This window comes from Myotis yumanensis, unplaced genomic scaffold (assembly GCF_028538775.1).
Source record: "Myotis yumanensis isolate MYYU_CA2020_CCGP unplaced genomic scaffold, mMyoYum1.0.hap1 SCAF_9, whole genome shotgun sequence".
Classification (NCBI taxonomy): domain Eukaryota; kingdom Metazoa; phylum Chordata; class Mammalia; order Chiroptera; family Vespertilionidae; genus Myotis; species Myotis yumanensis.
The window spans coordinates 83,667,174-83,687,390 of record NW_027223760.1 but is presented as its reverse complement, the minus strand read 5'-3'; the positions used below and the strand labels follow the sequence as shown (position 1 = coordinate 83,687,390).

General features: G+C 58.1%; 2 protein-coding genes across 6 annotated transcripts in view; both read right to left on the bottom strand.

Moving 5' to 3' along the window:
* Nucleotides 1–4,557: 4,557 nt before the first annotated feature.
* Nucleotides 4,558–8,523, bottom strand: FIGNL1 (fidgetin like 1). The gene has a single exon (XM_070425229.1). It carries the CDS (start codon nucleotides 8,521–8,523, stop codon nucleotides 6,517–6,519), a length of 2,007 nt encoding a protein of 668 aa, XP_070281330.1. The 3' UTR covers nucleotides 4,558–6,516.
* A 4,790-nt stretch (nucleotides 8,524–13,313) lies between these two features.
* Nucleotides 13,314–20,217, bottom strand: part of DDC (dopa decarboxylase) — a 41,462-nt gene continuing 34,558 nt past the window's right edge. For all 5 annotated transcript variants that reach the window (XM_070424842.1, XM_070424840.1, XM_070424844.1 and 2 more), the window contains exons 10-15: nucleotides 19,118–19,194; nucleotides 18,907–18,926; nucleotides 17,734–17,832; nucleotides 16,032–16,133; nucleotides 15,189–15,391; nucleotides 13,314–13,705 (exon numbers count right to left, since the gene is read on the bottom strand). In XM_070424842.1, the coding sequence (XP_070280943.1) occupies nucleotides 15,191–15,391; nucleotides 16,032–16,133; nucleotides 17,734–17,832; nucleotides 18,907–18,926; nucleotides 19,118–19,194 (499 nt within the window). In that variant the 3' untranslated portion in view covers nucleotides 13,314–13,705; nucleotides 15,189–15,190. The remainder of the gene's footprint in view (nucleotides 13,706–15,188; nucleotides 15,392–16,031; nucleotides 16,134–17,733; nucleotides 17,833–18,906; nucleotides 18,927–19,117; nucleotides 19,195–20,217) is intronic.

The window sequence follows — 20,217 nt, the reverse complement described above, 5'->3', positions numbered from 1 at the left end:
GCCGGGGCAGCACTGCATGCTGGGAGCTGGGGGTGGACACAGTTGTGGGGGGAAACATGGTAAGGAAATCTGAACATTCCCCTCCAAGTCGTGTGCCTGGCTTTGGTGATGGAGCGAGGAAATGTGCTGAGGAAGACGGGTTCGGGGGGTCAGGAAAATGGGTGGGAAAGAGCCCCAAATAAAGGCGCAGCCGGACCGAACCGTCACCGGCCGTTCTTTTCAGCGTCAGCCAAGGTGTCAGCCAGACACGGCACAGCGTGCCATGAGCCTCCGTGGCTGTGGCCGCCGGGTGGACAGCACAGACGTGGCTGTGGGCGGCTCTGCGGCGGCGTGCCGGGACCCCGTGCCGCGACCCTGGTGCTGCGAGACCCCCATGCCATGACCCCGTGCCGGGACCCTGGTGCGGCGAGACTGTGTTTGTCTGGCTCCCCATCCCCACCCCAGCCCCCCAGGTCCCACACGGCACCCAGAGCAGGGCGGCTCGCAGCGACCACGGCCCCCTCCCCGGTGAGGCCGGGCTCCCCGGCTGTTCCCCGCGGGGCCTGCCTGGGACCGAACCCTGAAAGCAGCCTTCAATATTCAAATTGTGCAGCAACTGTCACTCCCCGGGCCAGGCCGCTCTGTGCCAGGGAAGTCGCATTTGCCTGCGGCACCACCTCCCAGGGGCTCTGAGCCTCAGGGTGTGGGAACTGGCTCTCCCCCAGGCCGAGGCCGCGGTCCCAGAAGGTCCCGGGCGGTGCCTGCGCCCACTGGTCCGCCCTGACCTCCAGTCCCCTCCCGACCATCCGCCTCCAAAACAGAAACCGATGCTGGTGGCAGCGCGAGGGTGGGATTTCCACAAATGGGGAAGGAGCGGCAATGCCCGCGGTAGGTTCTTGCAGGATCATCTCCTCCCAGAGAAAAAGAGGAAAAGGAGGCAAATCACTTTCCTCCTGCTTCTGCTTCTCCTGCAGAAACTGCTTGCCTCACTTCCTCCGCAGTTGGAGAAACGCTCCTTGTGAAAGCTGCCGTTTCCACACAGCCCCCGCTTCCAGGGCGTTTTGCATTTCAGGATCCGGCCCCCACCAGCCGGCCCGGCCCTGTCCAGGGTGTGAGCGGCCCGGCCCTGTCCAGGGTGTGAGCGGCCCGGCATCTCCTTGAAGACAGCTGACTCCAGCCACCTGGTTCTTCCTTCAGGGGGGCGTGTGGGTCTCCCAGGACCCCAGGGCCAGGCGGGGTGTGGTTCTGGAAGGTTCCACCGGAGGACTGGAGACCTCCCAGCATTGCCAGTGACCACGTCCACCAGCAGCAGCCACTGAATGTCCAGGCTTCTGTGTGCCCTCAGGGCAAGTAGCGCGGAGGACGCCCGCGGCACGCGCTCAGGGCACCTAAGGGAAGTCGGGCAGCTCCCCGTCCCACCCACCCGGGGGACACGTGGGAAGAAAGGACCTGGGACTGTCCTCCGGGGAGTGAGCTGAGTGTTTGCCTCTGGGCCCCGGGCTCGGGATTCTCAGGGAGATGCATTCAGAGGGCGCGGAGGCTGAAGGGAAGCGGCCCCAGCCCCCCCTTTACCCCCCACCCCCGGGTAGCACCCCCTTCTCCTCCTGTCGGGGGACCCAGGGAAGCACCGCCCATGCACAGGGAGCCAAGGCCCTGGTCACACAGGCAGGAACCTCCCAGAGCTTCTGAAATCTAGTAAACCAAGCATACATTTTTAATAAACGTAAGTGAAGGAACTTACAGTGGGAGCTTCAGCAAAGAAACTGAACATTCCCTGGCGTCGGAGTTGGAGTTCTTCAAACCACAGACATCTGCTGGGCTGCAGTCCACGGCCTCTGGAGCCCTGGAAGCTGAGAGGCGCGCTCCCCCTAGTGGTGAAGGGGTGCACGGGCGGGACGCCAGCCTGGTTCCCAGGACAGGACCCAGCCCAGGGGCCCGGCGGACACCTGGCCCAGTGCCTCGTCCAGAGGGACAGGCTGCGCCCTGGGGGTTCCAACACACAGGCCGCCCAGCAGCGACGGTGGGACAGGCTTGCAAACAGGCCGCCTCGGTGTCATTTGCTGATGGTTTGTCTTCAAACACCCCCAAGCCTGTCGCTGGCTATGCTCCTCCTGAGAGCAGTCCTTGCATCGACTTCGCTGACACCGAGCAGGCATCTCCCCACCAGGGCTGCCGGAGGGCCTGGCTCGGACCCCGCCTCTCCGACCTGGACAGAGGCCCCCACTCCTGACTCCCTGGGGGTCCACCCTGACCTCTGTGCAGAGCTCACCCTGGCCCTGCCCTCCCCATGGCCTCGGGTTCCCGGAGCCCAGGTCTCGTTCCCTCCTCCCTCCCGTGGCCAATGGCCGGGTCTCCGAAGTGAACTGACCACAGACGGGCCTACAGGAGAGGCTGTGATTCTACTTGAGTTTCACATGGAATCGGGGGTGGGGTGGGGGGGGGTGGTAAGAACTTCAGAGAAAGACGAAATAGCCAGGCTTGGAGGCTGTTGTCCATGTGGACAAAGGTCAGGTTCCTGCTCATCTCCCTTCGCTGACCAGTGGAGAGGCCCTGAGACCCAGCTCGGAGACCCAGCTCGGGGCCCCGCCCCCCGATGGTGCTGCCTGGAGCAGCAGCCACATTCAGTGAGAGATTCCTGGCAGAACAGAAGCCCACAGCAAGTCTGGTACAAAGAGCTCCATCCTAATTTCTGCAACTTCTTGTGGTCTGAGATTTTCAAATAGAACATGTTTTAAGTGAATAAAAAGATATTTTAATGAGACCAAAGACACGTGGGTGAGCCGGCGAGTTTTGGATAAGGGTGGGATCCCGGGCAGACCCTCTCCTGTCCACCCCCCACTGTCCCCGCGGGTCTAAGCTGACGGTTTCTGCCAGTCCGTTTCTCACACTCGGCCTCCACGGACTCATGGGCTCGCGCCCGTGGACGAGTCTCACCCACAGAGCTTCACAGACCACCCTCCTCGGCCCGAGGCCTCGTTTCCCCAGGGCCTCCCGTGCGGTCAATGCTCACTCCTCACCGTGAGGCTTCGCTAAAAGGATGCACAGCCTCTGCTTTTCCCGAGACACCATGTCCTGACCACAAAGCTCTTCATTTGAACAGACACTGAGAGCACCTTATTTCTCCAAATACGACTCAGGGCTTAAATATCAGAGCTGAAGATGGAGGAGAGTGGAAGGGAAAAGGGTTTTAGCAGACATGAGCCTGTCCCTGGTACTCCCAACTCCTGCTCTCATTTCCTCCTTGTGACCTTTAGGGAACATTCTTCTTATGGAAAATCAAGCACAGGAAGCATCAGGAAGAGCCAGGAGCACAAAGACTCAAATTCCAGCATCTAAATGGTTACTCAGGGTGAGCACAACAGGCTGACAGTTGTTCGTTTGGAAAATAACACAAGAATGAACTGTCTCGCACACTCACAGCTGGAAGCCTACTCTGCCCAGCCTGTTTGATAGCAGACAGGGCCCGGCCCGGGGCTTCTGGGCCTGGACACGCGGGCTTCTCACACCAGCTTCAGCGCTGTCCGTTCACAGTACTTCCTCCTGTTCCAACCCGGTAAGTCATCTCAGAGGCGCTCCTCTACGCCGATCACATGCTTTACCAAGTTATCAGGGAATTGGTTTCCTTGCTTTTTAAAAAATGTCGTAACTTCTCTAGAACATTATGAAGCCTGTACTATGTTCCACATGTTAGCACATCTACTGCTGCGGAGGAAACACTACCCCGAGCCCCCCCACTTCTTGGACTAGGTGTTTCTGACTCGATTCCTCAACTTGGGTGGACTTCTAGAAGCGTCTTAAGTAACAAGTTCACCTTCAGTTCCCCTTGCTAATCGGCCTATTGCGTGTGTGGCTGCAAGAGAGACAAGCCCGGCTCCTTACTTCACAGCGTTGCTCAACCACCCGAGTTACAGGCGGGGAGGTGCCCCAGCCTTTTGAGGGCATGTGGGAGGGGCTCATCGCCCATCACCCCTTTGTCAGGCAGTGATGCCAGGCCGGTCCCTCGGCCCAATCTCGGCAACCCGATTGTTGGTACGTGAAAACACTGACCCTCATGACCAAGAGAAAGAGGTGCACTTCATCAAAAGAGACCTTGGGAGCTCCGTGCAGCGCTGAGAACCTGACGCTCAGGGTAGCGTCTGCCACCTCACACACCAGAGTGGAACCGAGTCGGCGAGAGCCTCAACACCCATTAGAGCAGGACTGGGTTTTCCCAAAGCACAAAGGGCTCACAAAAAAACACCTCTTTCCATTTCTATGTGTACGATCGCATTTTCCAATCTAACTCAGATCGGTCGGAAGGAATAATGAGATGCCAACATATTTAGTTTGCATCTAAGCTTATCCATTAAAATAGATTTATCTGCACCATTTCCCTTAAATTGCAATCGCGTCCTGGTTTTACAGCAATTTTCTGTATTTTGTGAAATTATGTTTCCGGCAGCTTATCATGCATTTGCGCTGAGGCGCTGCACTGGGTCAGAGGGTATGCGCGGCCAGCCAGGCTGTTTCTCCCGACGTGAGTCACCCTCACCTGTCCCCCACCCTCCGGGAAAGTGGGTTCATCAGGTCTGTGGTCACAGACGGAGCGTCCTGCATGTGTCGCCTGCTCAGATTCCTTTGTAAATGGGTTTCTGGCCACCCCGCTTCCTAAAATGAAGATGAAATCTGTGCGTACCTCACAGCTACTGTTTAAAGCAATTTGACAGCTTTGCTCAATCCGGAGTCGGATGAGTGACTGTTGGCTAAGGATTCTGATGAGAGGTTTGTTTCATTTTTTAGAGCTTTATTTAGCAGTTGGTCATTGTCTTTCCAGCCCCGTGTCCACGTGGAAGGCATGCTTTCTGAGGAATTTACTGCTGGGGCTTTTAATGCCTACCCCTAGCCTATCACCTGCTCACAACCCTATTGGCACCAAAACAAAATACACAAACGGCCGCTGCTTAATTACTCATGTTCCATACGTGAAAAATACTATTTCACTGAGTCTTTAAAAATTACAAAGAGGGCATCGTTGCGGGAAACAGTCACAACACCGACACTGCACGTGAGTCCAGGGAGGGGTCCCAGCTCCCCTCGCTCCAGGCAGCAGCGGCGAGTGTCCCGGAGCTTCCTGTGGACGTGCAAGCAGCCTCGGCCCTGAACAGGAGCCGGCTCTCTCCTCGGGATGCAATGCATGGCATCCACGAGGTTTAAAACCATTTCGTGAACCCCATCAGCAGGCTAACAATCCTCCGTGGTCGCATATTCAGGTTGTGTGTTTTCTCACATCTTAAATGTTTCAATGACCTGATCTGTGTGGCACTGACATCAAGAAGAGAAACATCTTTTGGCAGATACAACCCCACACCTTCCAGAAAGGCTGGGCACACCACACTCTCCCACCAGGTGTGGCCATGGCCCACGCTCCAAATCCTACTGTGAACTCCCAACATTATCACACTTTTCTGGTGCTTTAATAATTTCTAGTGTTTAATTTCACATTTTGATGCTTTTGGCTCCACGTTGAAAGGTGAATGACTGGTAGGAAAGACAGTGAAAGATCAACGACTAGGCAGTCAACATATTTTCGTTTACAGTAAACAAAGGTACACAGCCCAACGTCCTGCCCTAACTCCACTCCCAAGACGGACTCCGTGAGGCCACCCCCACGACAGAGTCCGAGGGGCCGTGTCAGGGAAGATGCTGCCGATGACGCTAACATGGGAAACGGTGAAAAATGAGGCTACAGAAGAGAATGCTGCACAAACACCCGGAGGAACTGCTCCCAGCTGTTCACGGTGCTTCCCCAAAGGGGCGGCAGCAGCCATTCTCTCTCCTTCCTCTGCTCACCTCCACTGGGTGGCGCTTCCACAATGAACACGCATTATTTACACAGCAGAATGCGCCATCACAGAAAGCTGCAAACACTTATTTTTGAAAGATACCAATTCTCCAGGCTGCCACCTAGCATCAAATATGTATTGTTAGACAACACCTGCCCCCTAGGAAACCATTCCCCTTCAGTCCTGTGGCACACCTGCTCTCAGACCACACTCTGCTCTTCCTGAATGTTTCATTAGCTGGTCCTGCGAAGAGAAGAAAACAGTAAGAGCTCACAAACCGAAGTAAAAGCTGGCACTGTCCCTCCAGTGTTTGGTGAGATCCTACATCTTAAACAACAGTGAGCCATCCTCTGTCTCGAACGTAAACCACAGACTAGCAATAAAAGATCCGTGTAAATCACACAGCCTCGTTTACAAGTAGGACTCAGAGCTTCAATCTGGGCTCACTATTCATCCCATTGCACAGCTTGAAAAGAAGGACATTAGAAACAAGACAAGATCCCTCGCGTTGGGTATGACTAGGTGTACATATCAGGGAACAACTGGAAGAAAATCAAGCTACTAGCCACACAGGCTGTCAATTGCAATTGCTTCATCTGCGGTTCCGGATTCAGGACACACACTCCCAGGACCACGGATGAAGCCCCAGGTCCCTGAGCTCTAGGCCGGGAAAGACTGTGCCACACAGACACCCCTTTAACTGTAAGGGTCCTGCTTACTTCCCACAACCGAAGGTTCTGTTCCAGTTTTCATAAAGCTCTAGGTCTGTGGGAGACACGCTGGGCCGCACAGTTCTGAACGCATTGTCGAAGTCCACGTAAGCTATGGGTGGGACCTGGTCCGCCGTTATGGTGGCGATGTCGGTGGCCTGTAAGCTGCGAATGGGGCCGAGGGAGGCCTCTCGGCACAGCTGCGTCATGTCGGCGCCCGAGAAGCCTGCCGACCGCTGCACCACCAGCTCGATCTCCTCCTCGCGGAGGCTGCACTGCTCCCTGGACATCAGGCGCGTCACTATCTGCTTCCGGGCTGAGGCCTCCGGGAGGGGGATGTAGAGCCTCTTTACCAACCTCCTCCGGGCGGCCTCGTCGATTTCCTGAGGCCGATTGGTTGCTCCCACGACTAGAATGCGATCTTCAGAAGACGTGGTGGCTCCGTCCAGCTGAACCAGGAACTCGGTCTTGATCCTCCTAGAAGACTCGTGCTCCCCATCTGCCCGCTGGGATAACAGGGAGTCGATTTCATCGATGAATATCACAGCGGGCTGCTGGCACCGCGCAACCGCGAACAACGCGCGGACCATCTTCTCCCCCTCGCCCACCCACTTGGAGGTCAAGGAGGAAGCCGAGATACTGAAGAAGGTGGCCCCAGACTGACTGGCGATGCACTTGCCAATCAGGGTTTTCCCAGTCCCAGGAGGCCCGAAGAGCAGAATCCCCTTGGGCGGGCCCCGCAAGCCCGTGAAGATGTCGGGCCGCAGCATGGGCCACACGACAATCTCCTTTATGGTGGCCTTGGCGAACTCCACCCCCGCGATGTCGTCCCAGGTCACGGGGGGCCCATGGTCCATAATCTCACTCATAATCAGTTCGATCATCTTGGGCTCCAAGCTCTTCAAACGCTCATCCACGGGGGGCGCTGGCTCTGGCCCGGCACTGTCAGGCTTGTACTGCACCCCCCCATGCGCATCCCCATCTGGCTTAGGTACAGGAGGGACAAACTTCCCAAAAATTCCTCGGGATCGACTGGCGCCCAGGGACTTCTTGACGCTGCCGCCATAGGAAGGCGCTGCCGCCCGGGCAGGCGGGTGGTGCTTTTTCTGCTGCTCTACCCATAGCTGCTCCTTTGCGGTTTTAAAGGTTGGCAGGCCGCCTTCCTCCCGGTGGCCGTTCCCCTCCGTTTTCCTAAGAGCCTCACTCAGGGTCGGGGCAGAAAGGGCTTCGGCGGGGCCTGAGCTGTAGAAAGCGCTCCTGTCCCAGGGGCCTTCACCGCCGGCAGGAGAGCGAGGCTGACGGGGTAAGAACAGACTCAGTCCCGGGCTGGCTTTCGGAGCGCCGCTATTTTCCTTCCTGACATTTCCAAATAACGGGGTGGCTAAGTCACCAAAGGGTGCTGAGAACATGGGACACGTCTTGGGGGTGTTAGTCGCCACAGGGGGCTGGGCACTCAGAGAGCCCGAGGGACCGCTCGCTGGGACGCCCGGGGCCCAGCCTGTACCGTGAGCTGGCTTAGTCAGTGGGTCGCTCTCCCGAGAACCACCACAAAGGCTAGACTTCGGAGGATCGGGGACCACGGCCCCGCCATGGATCACGACGGAAGCATCGGCAGGGGCCAGCAGGGAGCCTCGGAGCGTCTCGCCAGCCCGCATCATCTCCTGCACACTGCGCATCTGGAAGACATTACTCAGCGACAGACCCGACTGCCACTTGTCACTGTCCGTCTGCTGTGCTCTTGCTAACGTTAAAACACTTTCCGCATAGTTATTCAAGCCGGTTTCCACGTTGTCAGAATCAATGATTGCCGAGTATTTCTCTGCATATTTCTTGAACAGTTTGGAAGCACAGACCTGGGAGATCTCGGAGTTGGCCCACGCATACTGAACGCGCAGCACCTGCGCCCGGTAGGCCTCTGCCTTCTGCGCGGCCGTGCACGTGCCAGACGTAACTGCAAAGTAGTTCTTCTGCCATTCGCTCAGGTGCACAGCCCTGGAGCTCGGGGCCTGCATTTCACAGGTCCTACAACAGAGACAAAGGGAAGCGTCAGGAGGAGCTAAAAGAAGGCGCAGGTGGACTCGTAAATCTCTGCTCACCTGAGAGAAGGGACACTGACCTTTCGTTTATAAAGTAAGTTTCAAGCATTTCAGACATAAAGACCTGACTTAGTGCTGCTGAACTATTTTAGTAATAACTTTCCGCACAAACAGAAAAAGCATTCATAAGGAAAGGATTTAAAATTAATCCGCAAAAGGAAGGCACCACGGAAGGAGCTACAGACAAACAGCAAAACAAACCAAGCCTGGGTGGAAGTCATCTCCGAGGAAAAAGCACAGGAATGATCTCAAGCCTCTTATTACCGCCGAGCCTTAGGGTTCATCTGTAAAGTGAGAGAAATCACTGAGCGCCAGTCACTCCTCGAACAGAAAAATGCCTGAAGCTGTCACCAGCCCTTCGGCACACGTAGGCGCCGTGGCTGGGATGTGAAGGAGCCCCGAGACCAGAGCGTCAGCACTGGGGCCGGGACCGCACGAGAGCTCACTCCAGGCAGCTGCACGTGGGGTACCCGTGTGCAAACACCCTCGGGGCTACCGCCAAAGGGCAGAGCGGCGGCGCTTGCTCACTCCAGGCAGCTGCATGGCGGGTCCCATGTGCAAATGCCCACAGGGCAGAGCAGCTAGAGCAGGAACAGGAACTGCTGGCTCACTACGTGTTCGTGAGGCCGTATTCGGGAATGAGCACTTCACACACGAGCCGCGAGGCTCTCACTGTTTCCCGATTTCACCTGAAGCGTTAAAAATCGAAACCTTCGAGATAGAGGAGCCACAAAAGCGACACAATCTGCTGTAAAGTACCTATATTTTAGATTTCTTCCCTCAGGTTATCCTTATCAGCCTCCATGCATTAAGGTAAAATGATTTTAATACAATTACAGATGAACATAGCCTGTGGCTGGGTGTAGAACTTACCTGCCAACCCAGAAGGAAAACATGTAAGAAGCTTTGAAGTTTCCTAACAGCACTGCACAAAGGAAAAACCAAGAACTTGTGTATTCTGAAATTTGCCGTCTGAGTTCCTTGTGAACACAGCCTAAGGATCATGTTTTATAGTGTGCACCTCCCATAATAACCTCACAAAGAACCTGTGCACTGTAGACAGGTGTTCGTGAATCTTCGCTAAAACAGTAAACGTAACCCTGGCTGGTGTGGCTCAGTGACAGAGCACCAGCCTGCACACCAGAGGGCTGCGAGTTCGACTCCTGGGCCAGGGCACGCACCTGGCTGCAAGCCAGTTTCCCGCCCCAGGCCCCAGCCCAGGTCAGGGCGCATGCCGGAGGCGACCAATGGATCTCTCTCTCCCTCCCACCTTCCCACTCTCTCTAAAAATCAACGGGGGAAAATATCCTCTGGTGAGGATTAAAAATAAAAATAAACTTAAGACTCAAGGAGATCCTAATTTGCTTACAGCTGTTAAGGGTAAAGAGTCCAAACGAGAACGGACATGTCCCGACCATCCCGCGTCCCACACCGTGTAACTTATTTTAACCTCTTTTGTGCAGCACTGGGAATGGGAGACTGAAGGAGCGGGGAGTTGGCGCGGGTTTAGCACAAACCCCTCTCGCTGGGGACAGCCCTGCCACCTGCAGCCCTGGGACTCGGCACACCCCGGTGCCCGCTGTGCCCGCACCCCTTTCCGCTCCGCATCCCCGAGCTCCCAGCATTCACCGCGGAATCCCACTTCCTCCTTGGAACTCAGTGGCTCGTCCAGCACCCCTCGCTGGCTCGGCCACTGTCCGTTCCCACGGATTCCGAGTCCCCGGCATCCTTCCGGCGTCCCTGGACCTAACGGCGACGCTCGCTCAGCGCTCATGGGCACCGCGTGCCCCTCTTTCCCACCTGGAAGAGTCCCTAGGCCAGTGGTCGGCAAACTCATCAGTCAACAGAGCCAAATACCAACAGGACAACGATTGAAATTTCTTTTGAGAGCCAAATGTTTTAACCTTAAACTATATAGGCAGGTACATTGTTATTAACTTCATTAGGGTGCTCCTAAGCTGGCCTTTGCTAAAAACGTCCTCAATCTGATGGAGGTACGTTCGCTGAGGTCGACCCCTTCCACCTCTCCCATCCACACCCGTCTTGTGTACTTGTTTCGTCCTCTCCTTTCGTTCATCCTCTCTATGTCCAAACCATCTCAACATACCTTTCTCCATCCTCCACACATCATCTTTCACTCCACAACGTTCCCTAAAATTAACTCCATAAACTTTGCTTAGTTTTAAGTCTTAGTTGAACTATAGTTACGTTGGATAAAACGTGATATCATACTTAATAACGATCTTACTTACTGATAAAATTAAATTCCTTACAATCTACCTTACGATATCCATAAAATTAAGTCATGACAATGACTGGCCCAGGCCGAAAACCGACTTCTGCGCATGGGCCACGAAGTTTCGCCCGCACGTATTTCGTGGAAGAGCCACACTCAAGGGGCCAAAGAGCCGCGGTTTGCCGACCACGGCCCTATCGTAAGGTGTGCTCTCTCGCTGCAGGGGCCTCCGCAGGTCAGACCTGCCCCTGCCGTCTCCCTGCCTGGGGTGGGCATCCCGGGCGGGAGCTGCGCAGGCGCGTGCGGACCGTGCAGAACCTTCCAGACCCCGAGCGAGCGAGCACGTGAGGCAGCGCACGCCAGGCCCTGGCCTTGCTGTGAGCGCAGCCACCGGCCTCAGGGTCCCGCAGCGCCCCCTGTCGGACGGAGCGTCCAACCCCGAAAAGTACTCGGAGCAGCTCCCCCCGCTCGGCGCTCCCGGACCAGCCTCCCCGCTCCCCGCGGTCCCGCCCCAGGCCCCGCCTCCTCTCCCAGCGGCGGGGACCCCGGCGGCCTCGGGCCACCTGCGGCTTCGGGTCATCGTCGGAGGTGGCCGGCAGCGCAGAGCGGGGCTGGGGATCTACCCGAGGCTCCGGCCGGCAGAGGCGCCGGCAGCGGGACCCGATTCGCCCGCGCGGACGGACAGTCCCCCGGCCCCCGCCCCCAAAAGGGGAGTCACCTGCAACACTAGCGTGGAGGGCACGCCCCTGCGAGGACCGCTCCAGGGCCCGGCCGTCCCTCCGCCGCCCAGGAGCCCCTCGCCCCGCCGGCCGCCCCGGAGGGTCTGCGGGCCCGAGTTGGCCTGTCCCCGCCTCTCGCTTCCGCTCGGACCGGCTCCTCCACTCCACGCGGCCCGGGTCCCCACAGACCTGCGGCTTCCAAAAAGCGCGCGGACCGATGTGCGCCTGCGCGCTGCGGACGTGCTCGGCGCGCGCCGTGCGTGCGTCTGTGCGGGGCGGGCGCGTGCGTCTGTGCGGGGCGGGCACGCGCGTCGGGGATGGGGCTGAGCGTGGGGGGCGGAGCTGAGCGTGGGGGCGGAGCTGAGCGTGGGGGGCGGAGCTGAGCGTGGGGGCGGGGCTGAGCGTCGGGGCGGGGCTGAGCGTCGGGGCAGGGCTGAACGTAGGGAGCGTGGCCGCGCATCGGGGGCGGGGCGCTGGCCTGGGCTCCGGCCCACGTGGTCGCAGGAGGCTGTTCTGTTGCCCTGGAAACGCTAGCTGTGCAGCCGGCGGGCTTTACTGAACTGGAAGGTCTCCCTGCGTTTCCCAGCGAAGGCGCTTCACCCTTGGAGTCTCCGCAGTCAAGACGCGCAGGCGGCGAGGCGGGCTGCACTCAGGGGGCTCTCCTAGGATGCGCTCACCGGGACTCACCTGCCCGCCAGGAGTCCTCGAAGATGGGCCCAGTGGTTCCGGAGGCCAGGCACGTGGCGGGCAGGTACCTGTTATCGGTGTTATAAGCTGAGACTAAGCCGAGTGGCGAGTCAAGTCCATGTGCGATTCCAGGAGCCTGGGGAGCTGGAATACCTGCTGTCAGCCCTGCGGCTCGGAGCCGCCCCGCCCCCTCTGCCAGCACATCCCGCCCAGCCTGGCTCCTTAGGGTCCCGCCCTTGCAAGTCTGAGAAGCGCTTCTTTACCACCTTGGACTTTGGCTTCAGAGAGCAGAGCCACTTAGGTGAGTTTAGTGAATCGAATTTTCAGACCAAGTAACAGAATAGCCACTAACAGCCGCCTATTGGGTGGTGCATGCCCCTGTGGCCCGTCACAGGAGGTCTGGTCTGGAGGTGGGCGGTTCGGTCCGATGACCCGCCTAGGGCTGTCAGGAAGGGCCGTCTTTCCATCTTCCATTCCGCCTTCTTCTCCCCGTGGATTCCCCCAGGCCTGGGCCTCTTGCCCCAGGAAGGCCCCCACACACAAGGAACCCGCCTACTTAGAGCAGGAGGGAGGGGACACACTGGGACAGGATCCTTTCCCCGGAATTCTTCTCTCTTGGAAAAAGGGGGAAGCCACTTCCTGGGAAGCCTAGAGCCTTCCTCTCCCTGTCTGTGCCCAGCGGGTCCCAGGGGGAACCCTTCCTGGGAAAGTGACTGCTGGGAGGTGGGGGTGGAGAACATGACTGTTGAGTAGCAACCAACACACAGGACATCCAAAAGACCGTAAAAAACCGCCCTGCTCGCCGTGGTCCTACTTTTTGTGCTCCGTAATCTTGCTGTTTATTTATTTAAAAGCTGGAGTTCCCTCCAAGTAAACCTTATATGTTGTTACAGCTTCGAACACCGTGCCTGACATGTATGACACACTCAATACACATGGTTGAATGAATGAATGCTGTTTATCCAAGGATGCCATCCCTCTGGCCGCTGGGAAAGGGTACGTCCATATTATAACCATCAGCTGGGCACGGCGTAGAACAGGAAGCTCACCAGACGCAGTAGCCGTGCACTTCAGATTGTTTATTGAGCACTGGCCGCAGGATGGAGCAAGGGGAAGGCCACAGGCGTGACCTCCAGCCCCATCGCCCAGCCTGCCCTGGGAGAGAGCTCCCGCGCCCTCCCCGCCACGGCCAACTCCAAGAGCACGAGGCACTATGATTGTTTAATTAACAAAACCACAGCCAAACAATGAATGAAAGCTACGTCCCTGGGGACTGACTTTTCACGCAGCAAATAATATCTCTTCGCCGACAAGCAACTCGGGAGACGTAAGCGCAGGCGTCTGGTAGCGTTGGAGAGAGAAGTGCGGAGCCGGCGGGCTCGCTTCCACGGAGCCGGATGATGTTTATCTTCCTCTCCCTCCAGTTTTCAGATACACGTCTGTTCAACTTGGATCTCTACAGGGGAAAATAGCATGAACATATGGCTACATTAAAAAAACACGGAAGAATCTAAGAATGTTGTACGCGTCCCTCTGAACACAGAGAAGGATGTGTGTGAGGGAGTGTGACCCGGGAGGGAGGAGGTCTGCCTGCCGGCCTGGCTCCTCTGTGGCACATTGTATCGAGGTCAGAAGACCCTGCCCCGATCCCCACCCCCTGGGAAACAGCACCTCGCCCCTCCCTCTCTCGGAACCGTGGCCTGGGCTTGACATGGCGGCCTCAGCGACGCTCAGGTGCAGCCCAGGTGTAAAGATCTCCCTCCCTCTAGGCCAGTGGTTCTCAACCTTCCTAATGCCACGACCCTTTAATACAGTTCCTCATGTTGTGGTGACCCCCAATTTCATTGTTACAAATTGAACATAATTAAAGCATAGTGATTAATCACAAAAACAATATGTAATTATATATGTGTTTTCCGATGGTTTTAGGCGACACCTGTGAAAGGGTCATTCGACCCCCAAAGGGGTCACGACCCACAGGTTGAGAACCACTGTTCTAGGGCATCAGCCCTGTGACTTACTAATACACGCAACATCCAATACAACCTGTTCTTATACGCACTTTGGGTAATTGTAAAGGCAGTGTTCATTAAAGTGCATTTCATTTTCAAAATTGTGCTATCAATTGTTAGTGTGTATACATTTTTTGGGACACCCTATGTATGATACTCTTTGTAGTATATATGATATACAGTATTATGATACTATATATAATATAGCATAGCATAGCATGATACTACATGGTATTGTATAGTAAACTATAGTACAGTAGAATATGTCTGTTAAAGTGTGTATACATTTTTGGGGACACCCTATGTATGATACTCTACTATATATGATATACAGTATTATGATACTATATATAATATAGTATAATATGATACTACATAGTATTGTATAGTATATATAGTATAGTATTGTATCGAGGTCATACACCCCCTGGGAAACAGCACCAGTGAAGGGAGCCACCGACCACTCGCCTTCATTGACAAGACAATCAACCTGGTAACAGTTCCGGGGCCTGAGGACACGCTGTCGAGAGCGGCCCTTCCCAGGTCCAGGGTTTGTTTATATGAACAAACCCTGTGCTGTATAGGGCTGTTCTCTCTCCCCCTTGCTCTCTCTGAAGTCAATAAAAATATCTTTTTAAAAAAAAAAAAAAAAAGAGAACAGCCCTATAATATACTATACAATACAGTAGAACAGAGCTGTTAAAGTGTGTATACATTTTGGGGGGACACCCTATGTCATGATACTAAGTCGCCCCAAGGAACGGGGAGAAGTCTGAGGGGGTTATAGCCAGACGCCGTGGTGGACAGTTTTCACGCCTGGATTCAAAGTTAGTCTGAGCCTCTAAATAACCATCGTAGCACATGGTGCGTCCCGGCTCTCCAGACAGGACAGGAGAGGTGCTGCTCCCCCTTCCCCGGCGCGCTCACCGCTACTCCTGCCCGGCCCCCAGCAGGGCCGTGGCCAGCGCCTGGATGTGGGCCCAGGCCTGCTGCACGTGCGCGGACTCGGCGGCGCGGGAGCAGATGGCGAAGCGCAGCACGAACTTATCCCTCAGGTGGCAGGGGACCAGGTGTATCTCCTTGGCGCTGTTGATTCTGTCCAGAAGGTCTTCGTTCAGCTTATTGGAGCCCTGGGGGACCGAGGGGCGGGGGGCGCCTCAGCGAAGGGAGCCACCGACCACTCGCCTTCACTGACAAGACAGTCAACCTGGTAACAGTTCCGGGGCCTGAGGACACGCTGTCGAGAGCGGCCCTTCCCAGGTCCAGGGTTTGTTTTTATGAAAGTGCCCGGCCGGCTGGCTCAGGGGCTGAGCTCGACCTAGGAACCGGGAGATCGTGGTTGGATTCCCGGTCAGGGCACATGCGGGGGCTGTGGGCCCCCTCCCCAGGGCAGGGGCAGCCCTTCACTCTCTCTCATCATTGCTGTTACTCTCTCTCTCTCCCCCTTGCTCTCTCTCTGAAGTCAATAAAAATATCTTTTTAAAAAAAAAAAAAAGAGAACAGCCCTAACCGGTTTGGCTCAGTGGCTAGAGCGTCGGCCTGCGGACTGAAGGGTCCCGGGTTCGATTCCGGTCAAGGGCATGTGCCTGGGTTGCGGGCACGTCCCCAGTAGGGGGTGTGCAGGAGGCAGCTGATCGATGTTTCTCTCTCATCGATGTTTCTAACTCTCTATCCCTCTCCCTTCCTCTCTGTAAAAAAAAAATCAATAAAATATATTTTAAAAAATAAAATAAAAAAAGAGAAGAAAGACTGAAACGGACGTGCACATACCTTCAGCCGGAAGCAGACCAGCCCCAGGATGACTTCCGCGCAGATTTCAAAGCGAGGGTCCCGCCGCACCGCAGCCTCGAACTCGCAGGCCAGCCGCACGTGCTGGGGGCGGAGGGGCCTGTCTGAGCTCAGCCCAAACACCTCGAGGGGCTGCATGGCGAAGCCCCTGCTGCGCTTATAGGGTTTTCTTCAGCGTTTCTGTCACCCACCCCCTGCTGTTCCGGCACAGACGGAGGACGGGCTCGCGTGACCACGGGAAAGGGTGGCGTCTCCAGTTAAACCCACCCTCCCACCAGAACACTGTTTTCAGAGGAAACACTGCACAGAGGTACTGAACCTTCTAGAAAGGAGGGGTGGCGGACCGAGTGCCCACAGCAGGCTGTGCGGGCCGCACCACAGCCTCACACAGGTGGTGCTGCCCTCGGCCCATTCTGCAGATGAGGAGCCTGAGGCTGGGCTCCGGGCCTGCAGAGGCCGCGGCTGTTCGTGATGCCACGGTGCTCACCGCCCCTGAGCCAGGAGATCACGTCAGCCCCTCGCCCGCACACGGCCCCCCTCGCGTGGATAATGTCGCTGCGTGACTTCCAGGTGGGTATGGAGCTCAAAAGCCGACTCAGACGGTACCTGAGCTGTAACGTGGTCTCGGTGCGTGTCTTTCTAGTCTAAACCCAGGCACCCAGCCTGGGGCAGGTGCTGGGAGGGGCGCAGGGAGCATCTGAGCAGCATCTCTGCTCGTGTGGGTGGGGCTGAACCCCCATAAAAGGCGCAGTTCCCAGTCACATGAGACATGTGGGGCCACCAGAGGGCGCCAAAGACTGGGGACTGAGGCTCTGGACCACTGGCCTGGGGACAGGCTGGCCGAGCCCCTGAGCCCCCTCCTCATCCTCGTCCTCATCCTCGTCCTCGTCCGCAGGACGGGACCCTCAGAGGGAGGCTCGCAGTGTCTAACACGAGGCAGCAGGACCGCCCCAGAGGCCCTGGGCTGACAGCCGGCATCGTGGTGGGGACATGAGCCACCACGGCCACGCTCCTTCCCCAGACGCTGCGTCTTCCTCGTGTCTGAGCCGGCGCCCTCACCCTCAGCCCCCACACGCTCCCTGCGAGGCGGGCGTCTCCAAGCAGGGTCGCCCAGCCAGCGCCCTGTCTCAGAGGACGGCCTGGGACATCCTGTCCAGCCCACAGGGCTGAGCCTCGGTCGGCACCAGGACTTGAGACGGACAGAGGCCACGGCACGACCACCTGAGCCAGAAGCTGCAGGCGGGCCCCCTGCCCTGGACGCCCAGGACCTCTGTCCCCCCAGACGGGGCCGTGGCCCAGGCAGGACACGGGGACGGGAGGGACCCCGTGCGAGCGGCAGGCCTTTTGCAGCAGATAAATGGGGCGGGGGCCGGCTTGGGTAAGTCCCAGCCACACGATGGCCTCAGTTTCCTCAATTGTTAAAAAAAACAAACAAAAGCAGGGGCGTAGCTCAGGGGTTGAGCATCACCCTGTGAACCAGGAGGTCAGGGCTCGACTCCTGGTCAGGGACACGCTTTGGCTGCAGGCGTGCAGGAGGCAGCCGCCCCTGATTCTCTCTCATCATTGATGTTTCTCTCTCCCTCCCTCTCTCTCCCTCCCCCTTCTTCCCCCTTCCTCTCTGAGGTCAGTAAAATATATTTAAAATACAGAAAGTCCTGCCTCCCAGAGACAGTGGGAAAGTCACCTTGCGGATGTGGGCCTGCAGGCCCGTGACCCCGTACAGCCGGAACACGAACCACATCTTCAGGGAGCGGAACCTGCGTCCCAGAGGCAGCTGCCAGTGCTGCGGGGACAGACAGCCTCAGCGGCCGGCCAGGGGCTGCACCCCCCCCCCGCCCCCCCCCCGCCCCCCCCCCCGCCACCGCCCCCAGAGAGGAGGGAGCAGGTCTCGGCGAAAGGCCGGCGCCGGAGCAGTCGGTGCCGTGGGAGCCACCATGCTCAGGGTGCTGTGAGCTCAGGGCCCCCTGTTGAGTGCACACCGGGCCGGAGCTGGGCGGGGGCGCCGTGGAGAGCTGGGGGCAGCCCGGAGGGGCAGATGCCGCTTAGAGCTGAAACTCCCTCTGCACCCAGCCTCGTCCCCCTGCTCCCTACCTCCCCCAAGACCCCCAGTCCTGAGGGGACAGGGACTCGGTCTTGCCTGTTTCATTCCCAGCCCAGCCCCTCGCCCGGCTCAGAGCAGCCATCACCCGTGACCTCCGTGGGAGGAGCAGTGTGATTCCTGTGCTTAAACCACCAGGAGGAAAACCCGTGCCGCCCGAGGCGCCCACAGGCCTCTGCCCGTCCGTGCTCGCTCCGTGGGCGTCCCATGAGCGACTCCGGGCACTCGGCCTCCACGGGGGACAGCACGTGAGCCTGTCCCCAGGCTGTCCGATCCACTCGGCATAAGCCGCCCAGACGGACAGAGACTCATCTCCCCCTCCCGACAGCGTGGGAGCCAGGCTGGAGGGCAGGCCCCAGCCCAGGTCCCAGCTCTGCCTTCCGATTAGGGCAGCAGTTCTCCACCTCCCAGCCCGACTACGCTGCCAGGGGACTGCGGCGATGCCCGCCCCGCCGAGACCAGGTCCACTGGACGAGGGCCGCTCCGTCTAAGGACACGCCCGTCCCTGGAGGACCGGAGTGCAGAGTCCCCGTCCCCACGGGGAAGTTCCCGCAGGACTGACTTCCTCCCACGGACAGAGCTCAGCGGAGCTGCCGGCCTGACCTCCTTTGCTGTCAGGATGCGGGAGGGTATGTCCTCTAGTGGGACCCCCATCGTGCGAGGCCATGGGACAGCAGGGCTTAGGGCTGCGACAGGCCCAGCCTCCCTCCCGTCTGCACCACGGGGCCCTGCGCTGCACGGAACGCAGTGACCACTTACCCTGTAGTCAGTGATGAGCCCTGGGAGAGAGAGGGGAAGAGAAGAGAAACCGTCAGACACACGGGGTCACAGGCCTAACTTCTCCGTTCACGGTCAGTCCGCCCTCCAGACCCAGGTGCCCAGGGCCCTGAGGGAAACGCTGAGCTGTGCGTGGCCCCGAGCACGGCCCTGCCGCAGCCCTGGGAGCAGACGCGGGCCGCGAGGCGCTCACCCGAGTCCTGGTGGCCGTGCCGCAGGTACACGGGGTCCAGCTTGAAGGCTCCGGTCAGGTCCGCGCGCTTCCTCACCCTGGTTCAGGGAGAGTGACCGCTCAGAGGGCCTCTCAGGGGACTTTGCCCCCGGCCTCTGTGCCCTCCACCTGGCCCAGCGCCTCACCTGCTCCGGGGCCCCTTCCCCGCCCTCCGCACAGGCCCTGCCTTTGTGCTCCCACCGCCCTGGCTCTGAGCACCCAGGGCAGGAGGCATAAGGAAGAATAAATATTTGGCCCATGTGGCTCAGTGGTTGAACTAGGAGGTCATGGTTCAATTCCTGGTCAGGGCACAGGCCCGGGTTGTGGGCTCAATCCCCAGTGGGGGGTGTGCAGGAGGCAGCTGATCCATGATTCTCTCTCATCACTGATGTTTCTCTCTCTCCTTTCCTCTCTAAAGTCAATAAAACATACGTATATAATTTGAAAAAGAATAAATGTTTGGTCTTTGTCCCCGGTCCCCGGCACATGGTGCCTAAATCCCCCGGAGTCTGTGCCGTGAGGAGGGTGTCTCCTGGCTCAGGAGGGGTGGCCGCGGGAACACCGGGTTCTGGGGAGAGGGTGGAGCTGTGCGCCCCGTTCCCCACGCTCCGGGCGGGGAGAGGGATGGAGGCTGAGTCCATCCCTGGCGGCCAATGAGTTAGTCAACTGCACCTCCTTGGGGAGACTCCAGGCCCTGCACGGCGATGCTGGGGAGCTGCTCATGGGCCCGCGGGTCGTGGCTTTTATCCCCCGTGTCCCTCCAGGCCCAGCGCCGGCCCTAGGGTGTCCTGGTGTGTGCGGGGTGAGCAGAGAGCTGGCGGGGAGCGGGTGACATCGGGCTGTGGCATCCTGTCCCCAGACCTCAGCCCTCCTGCACCTGTGTGTCCCCCGGAACACGCACCGGGGTGATGGTCACGGTGAAAGCCAGGCCACACCCCCCGCAGGGACGGGGATCTGTGATAATGCCTCCCCCCACCCCACCCCGGGTTCTTTGGCAGCATGGACACCACCTCGAAGCGATTTTGCGGCAAATAGATTATCTGAGAGCAAACTAGAAACCTCACTCTAGCCCTAGCTGGTTG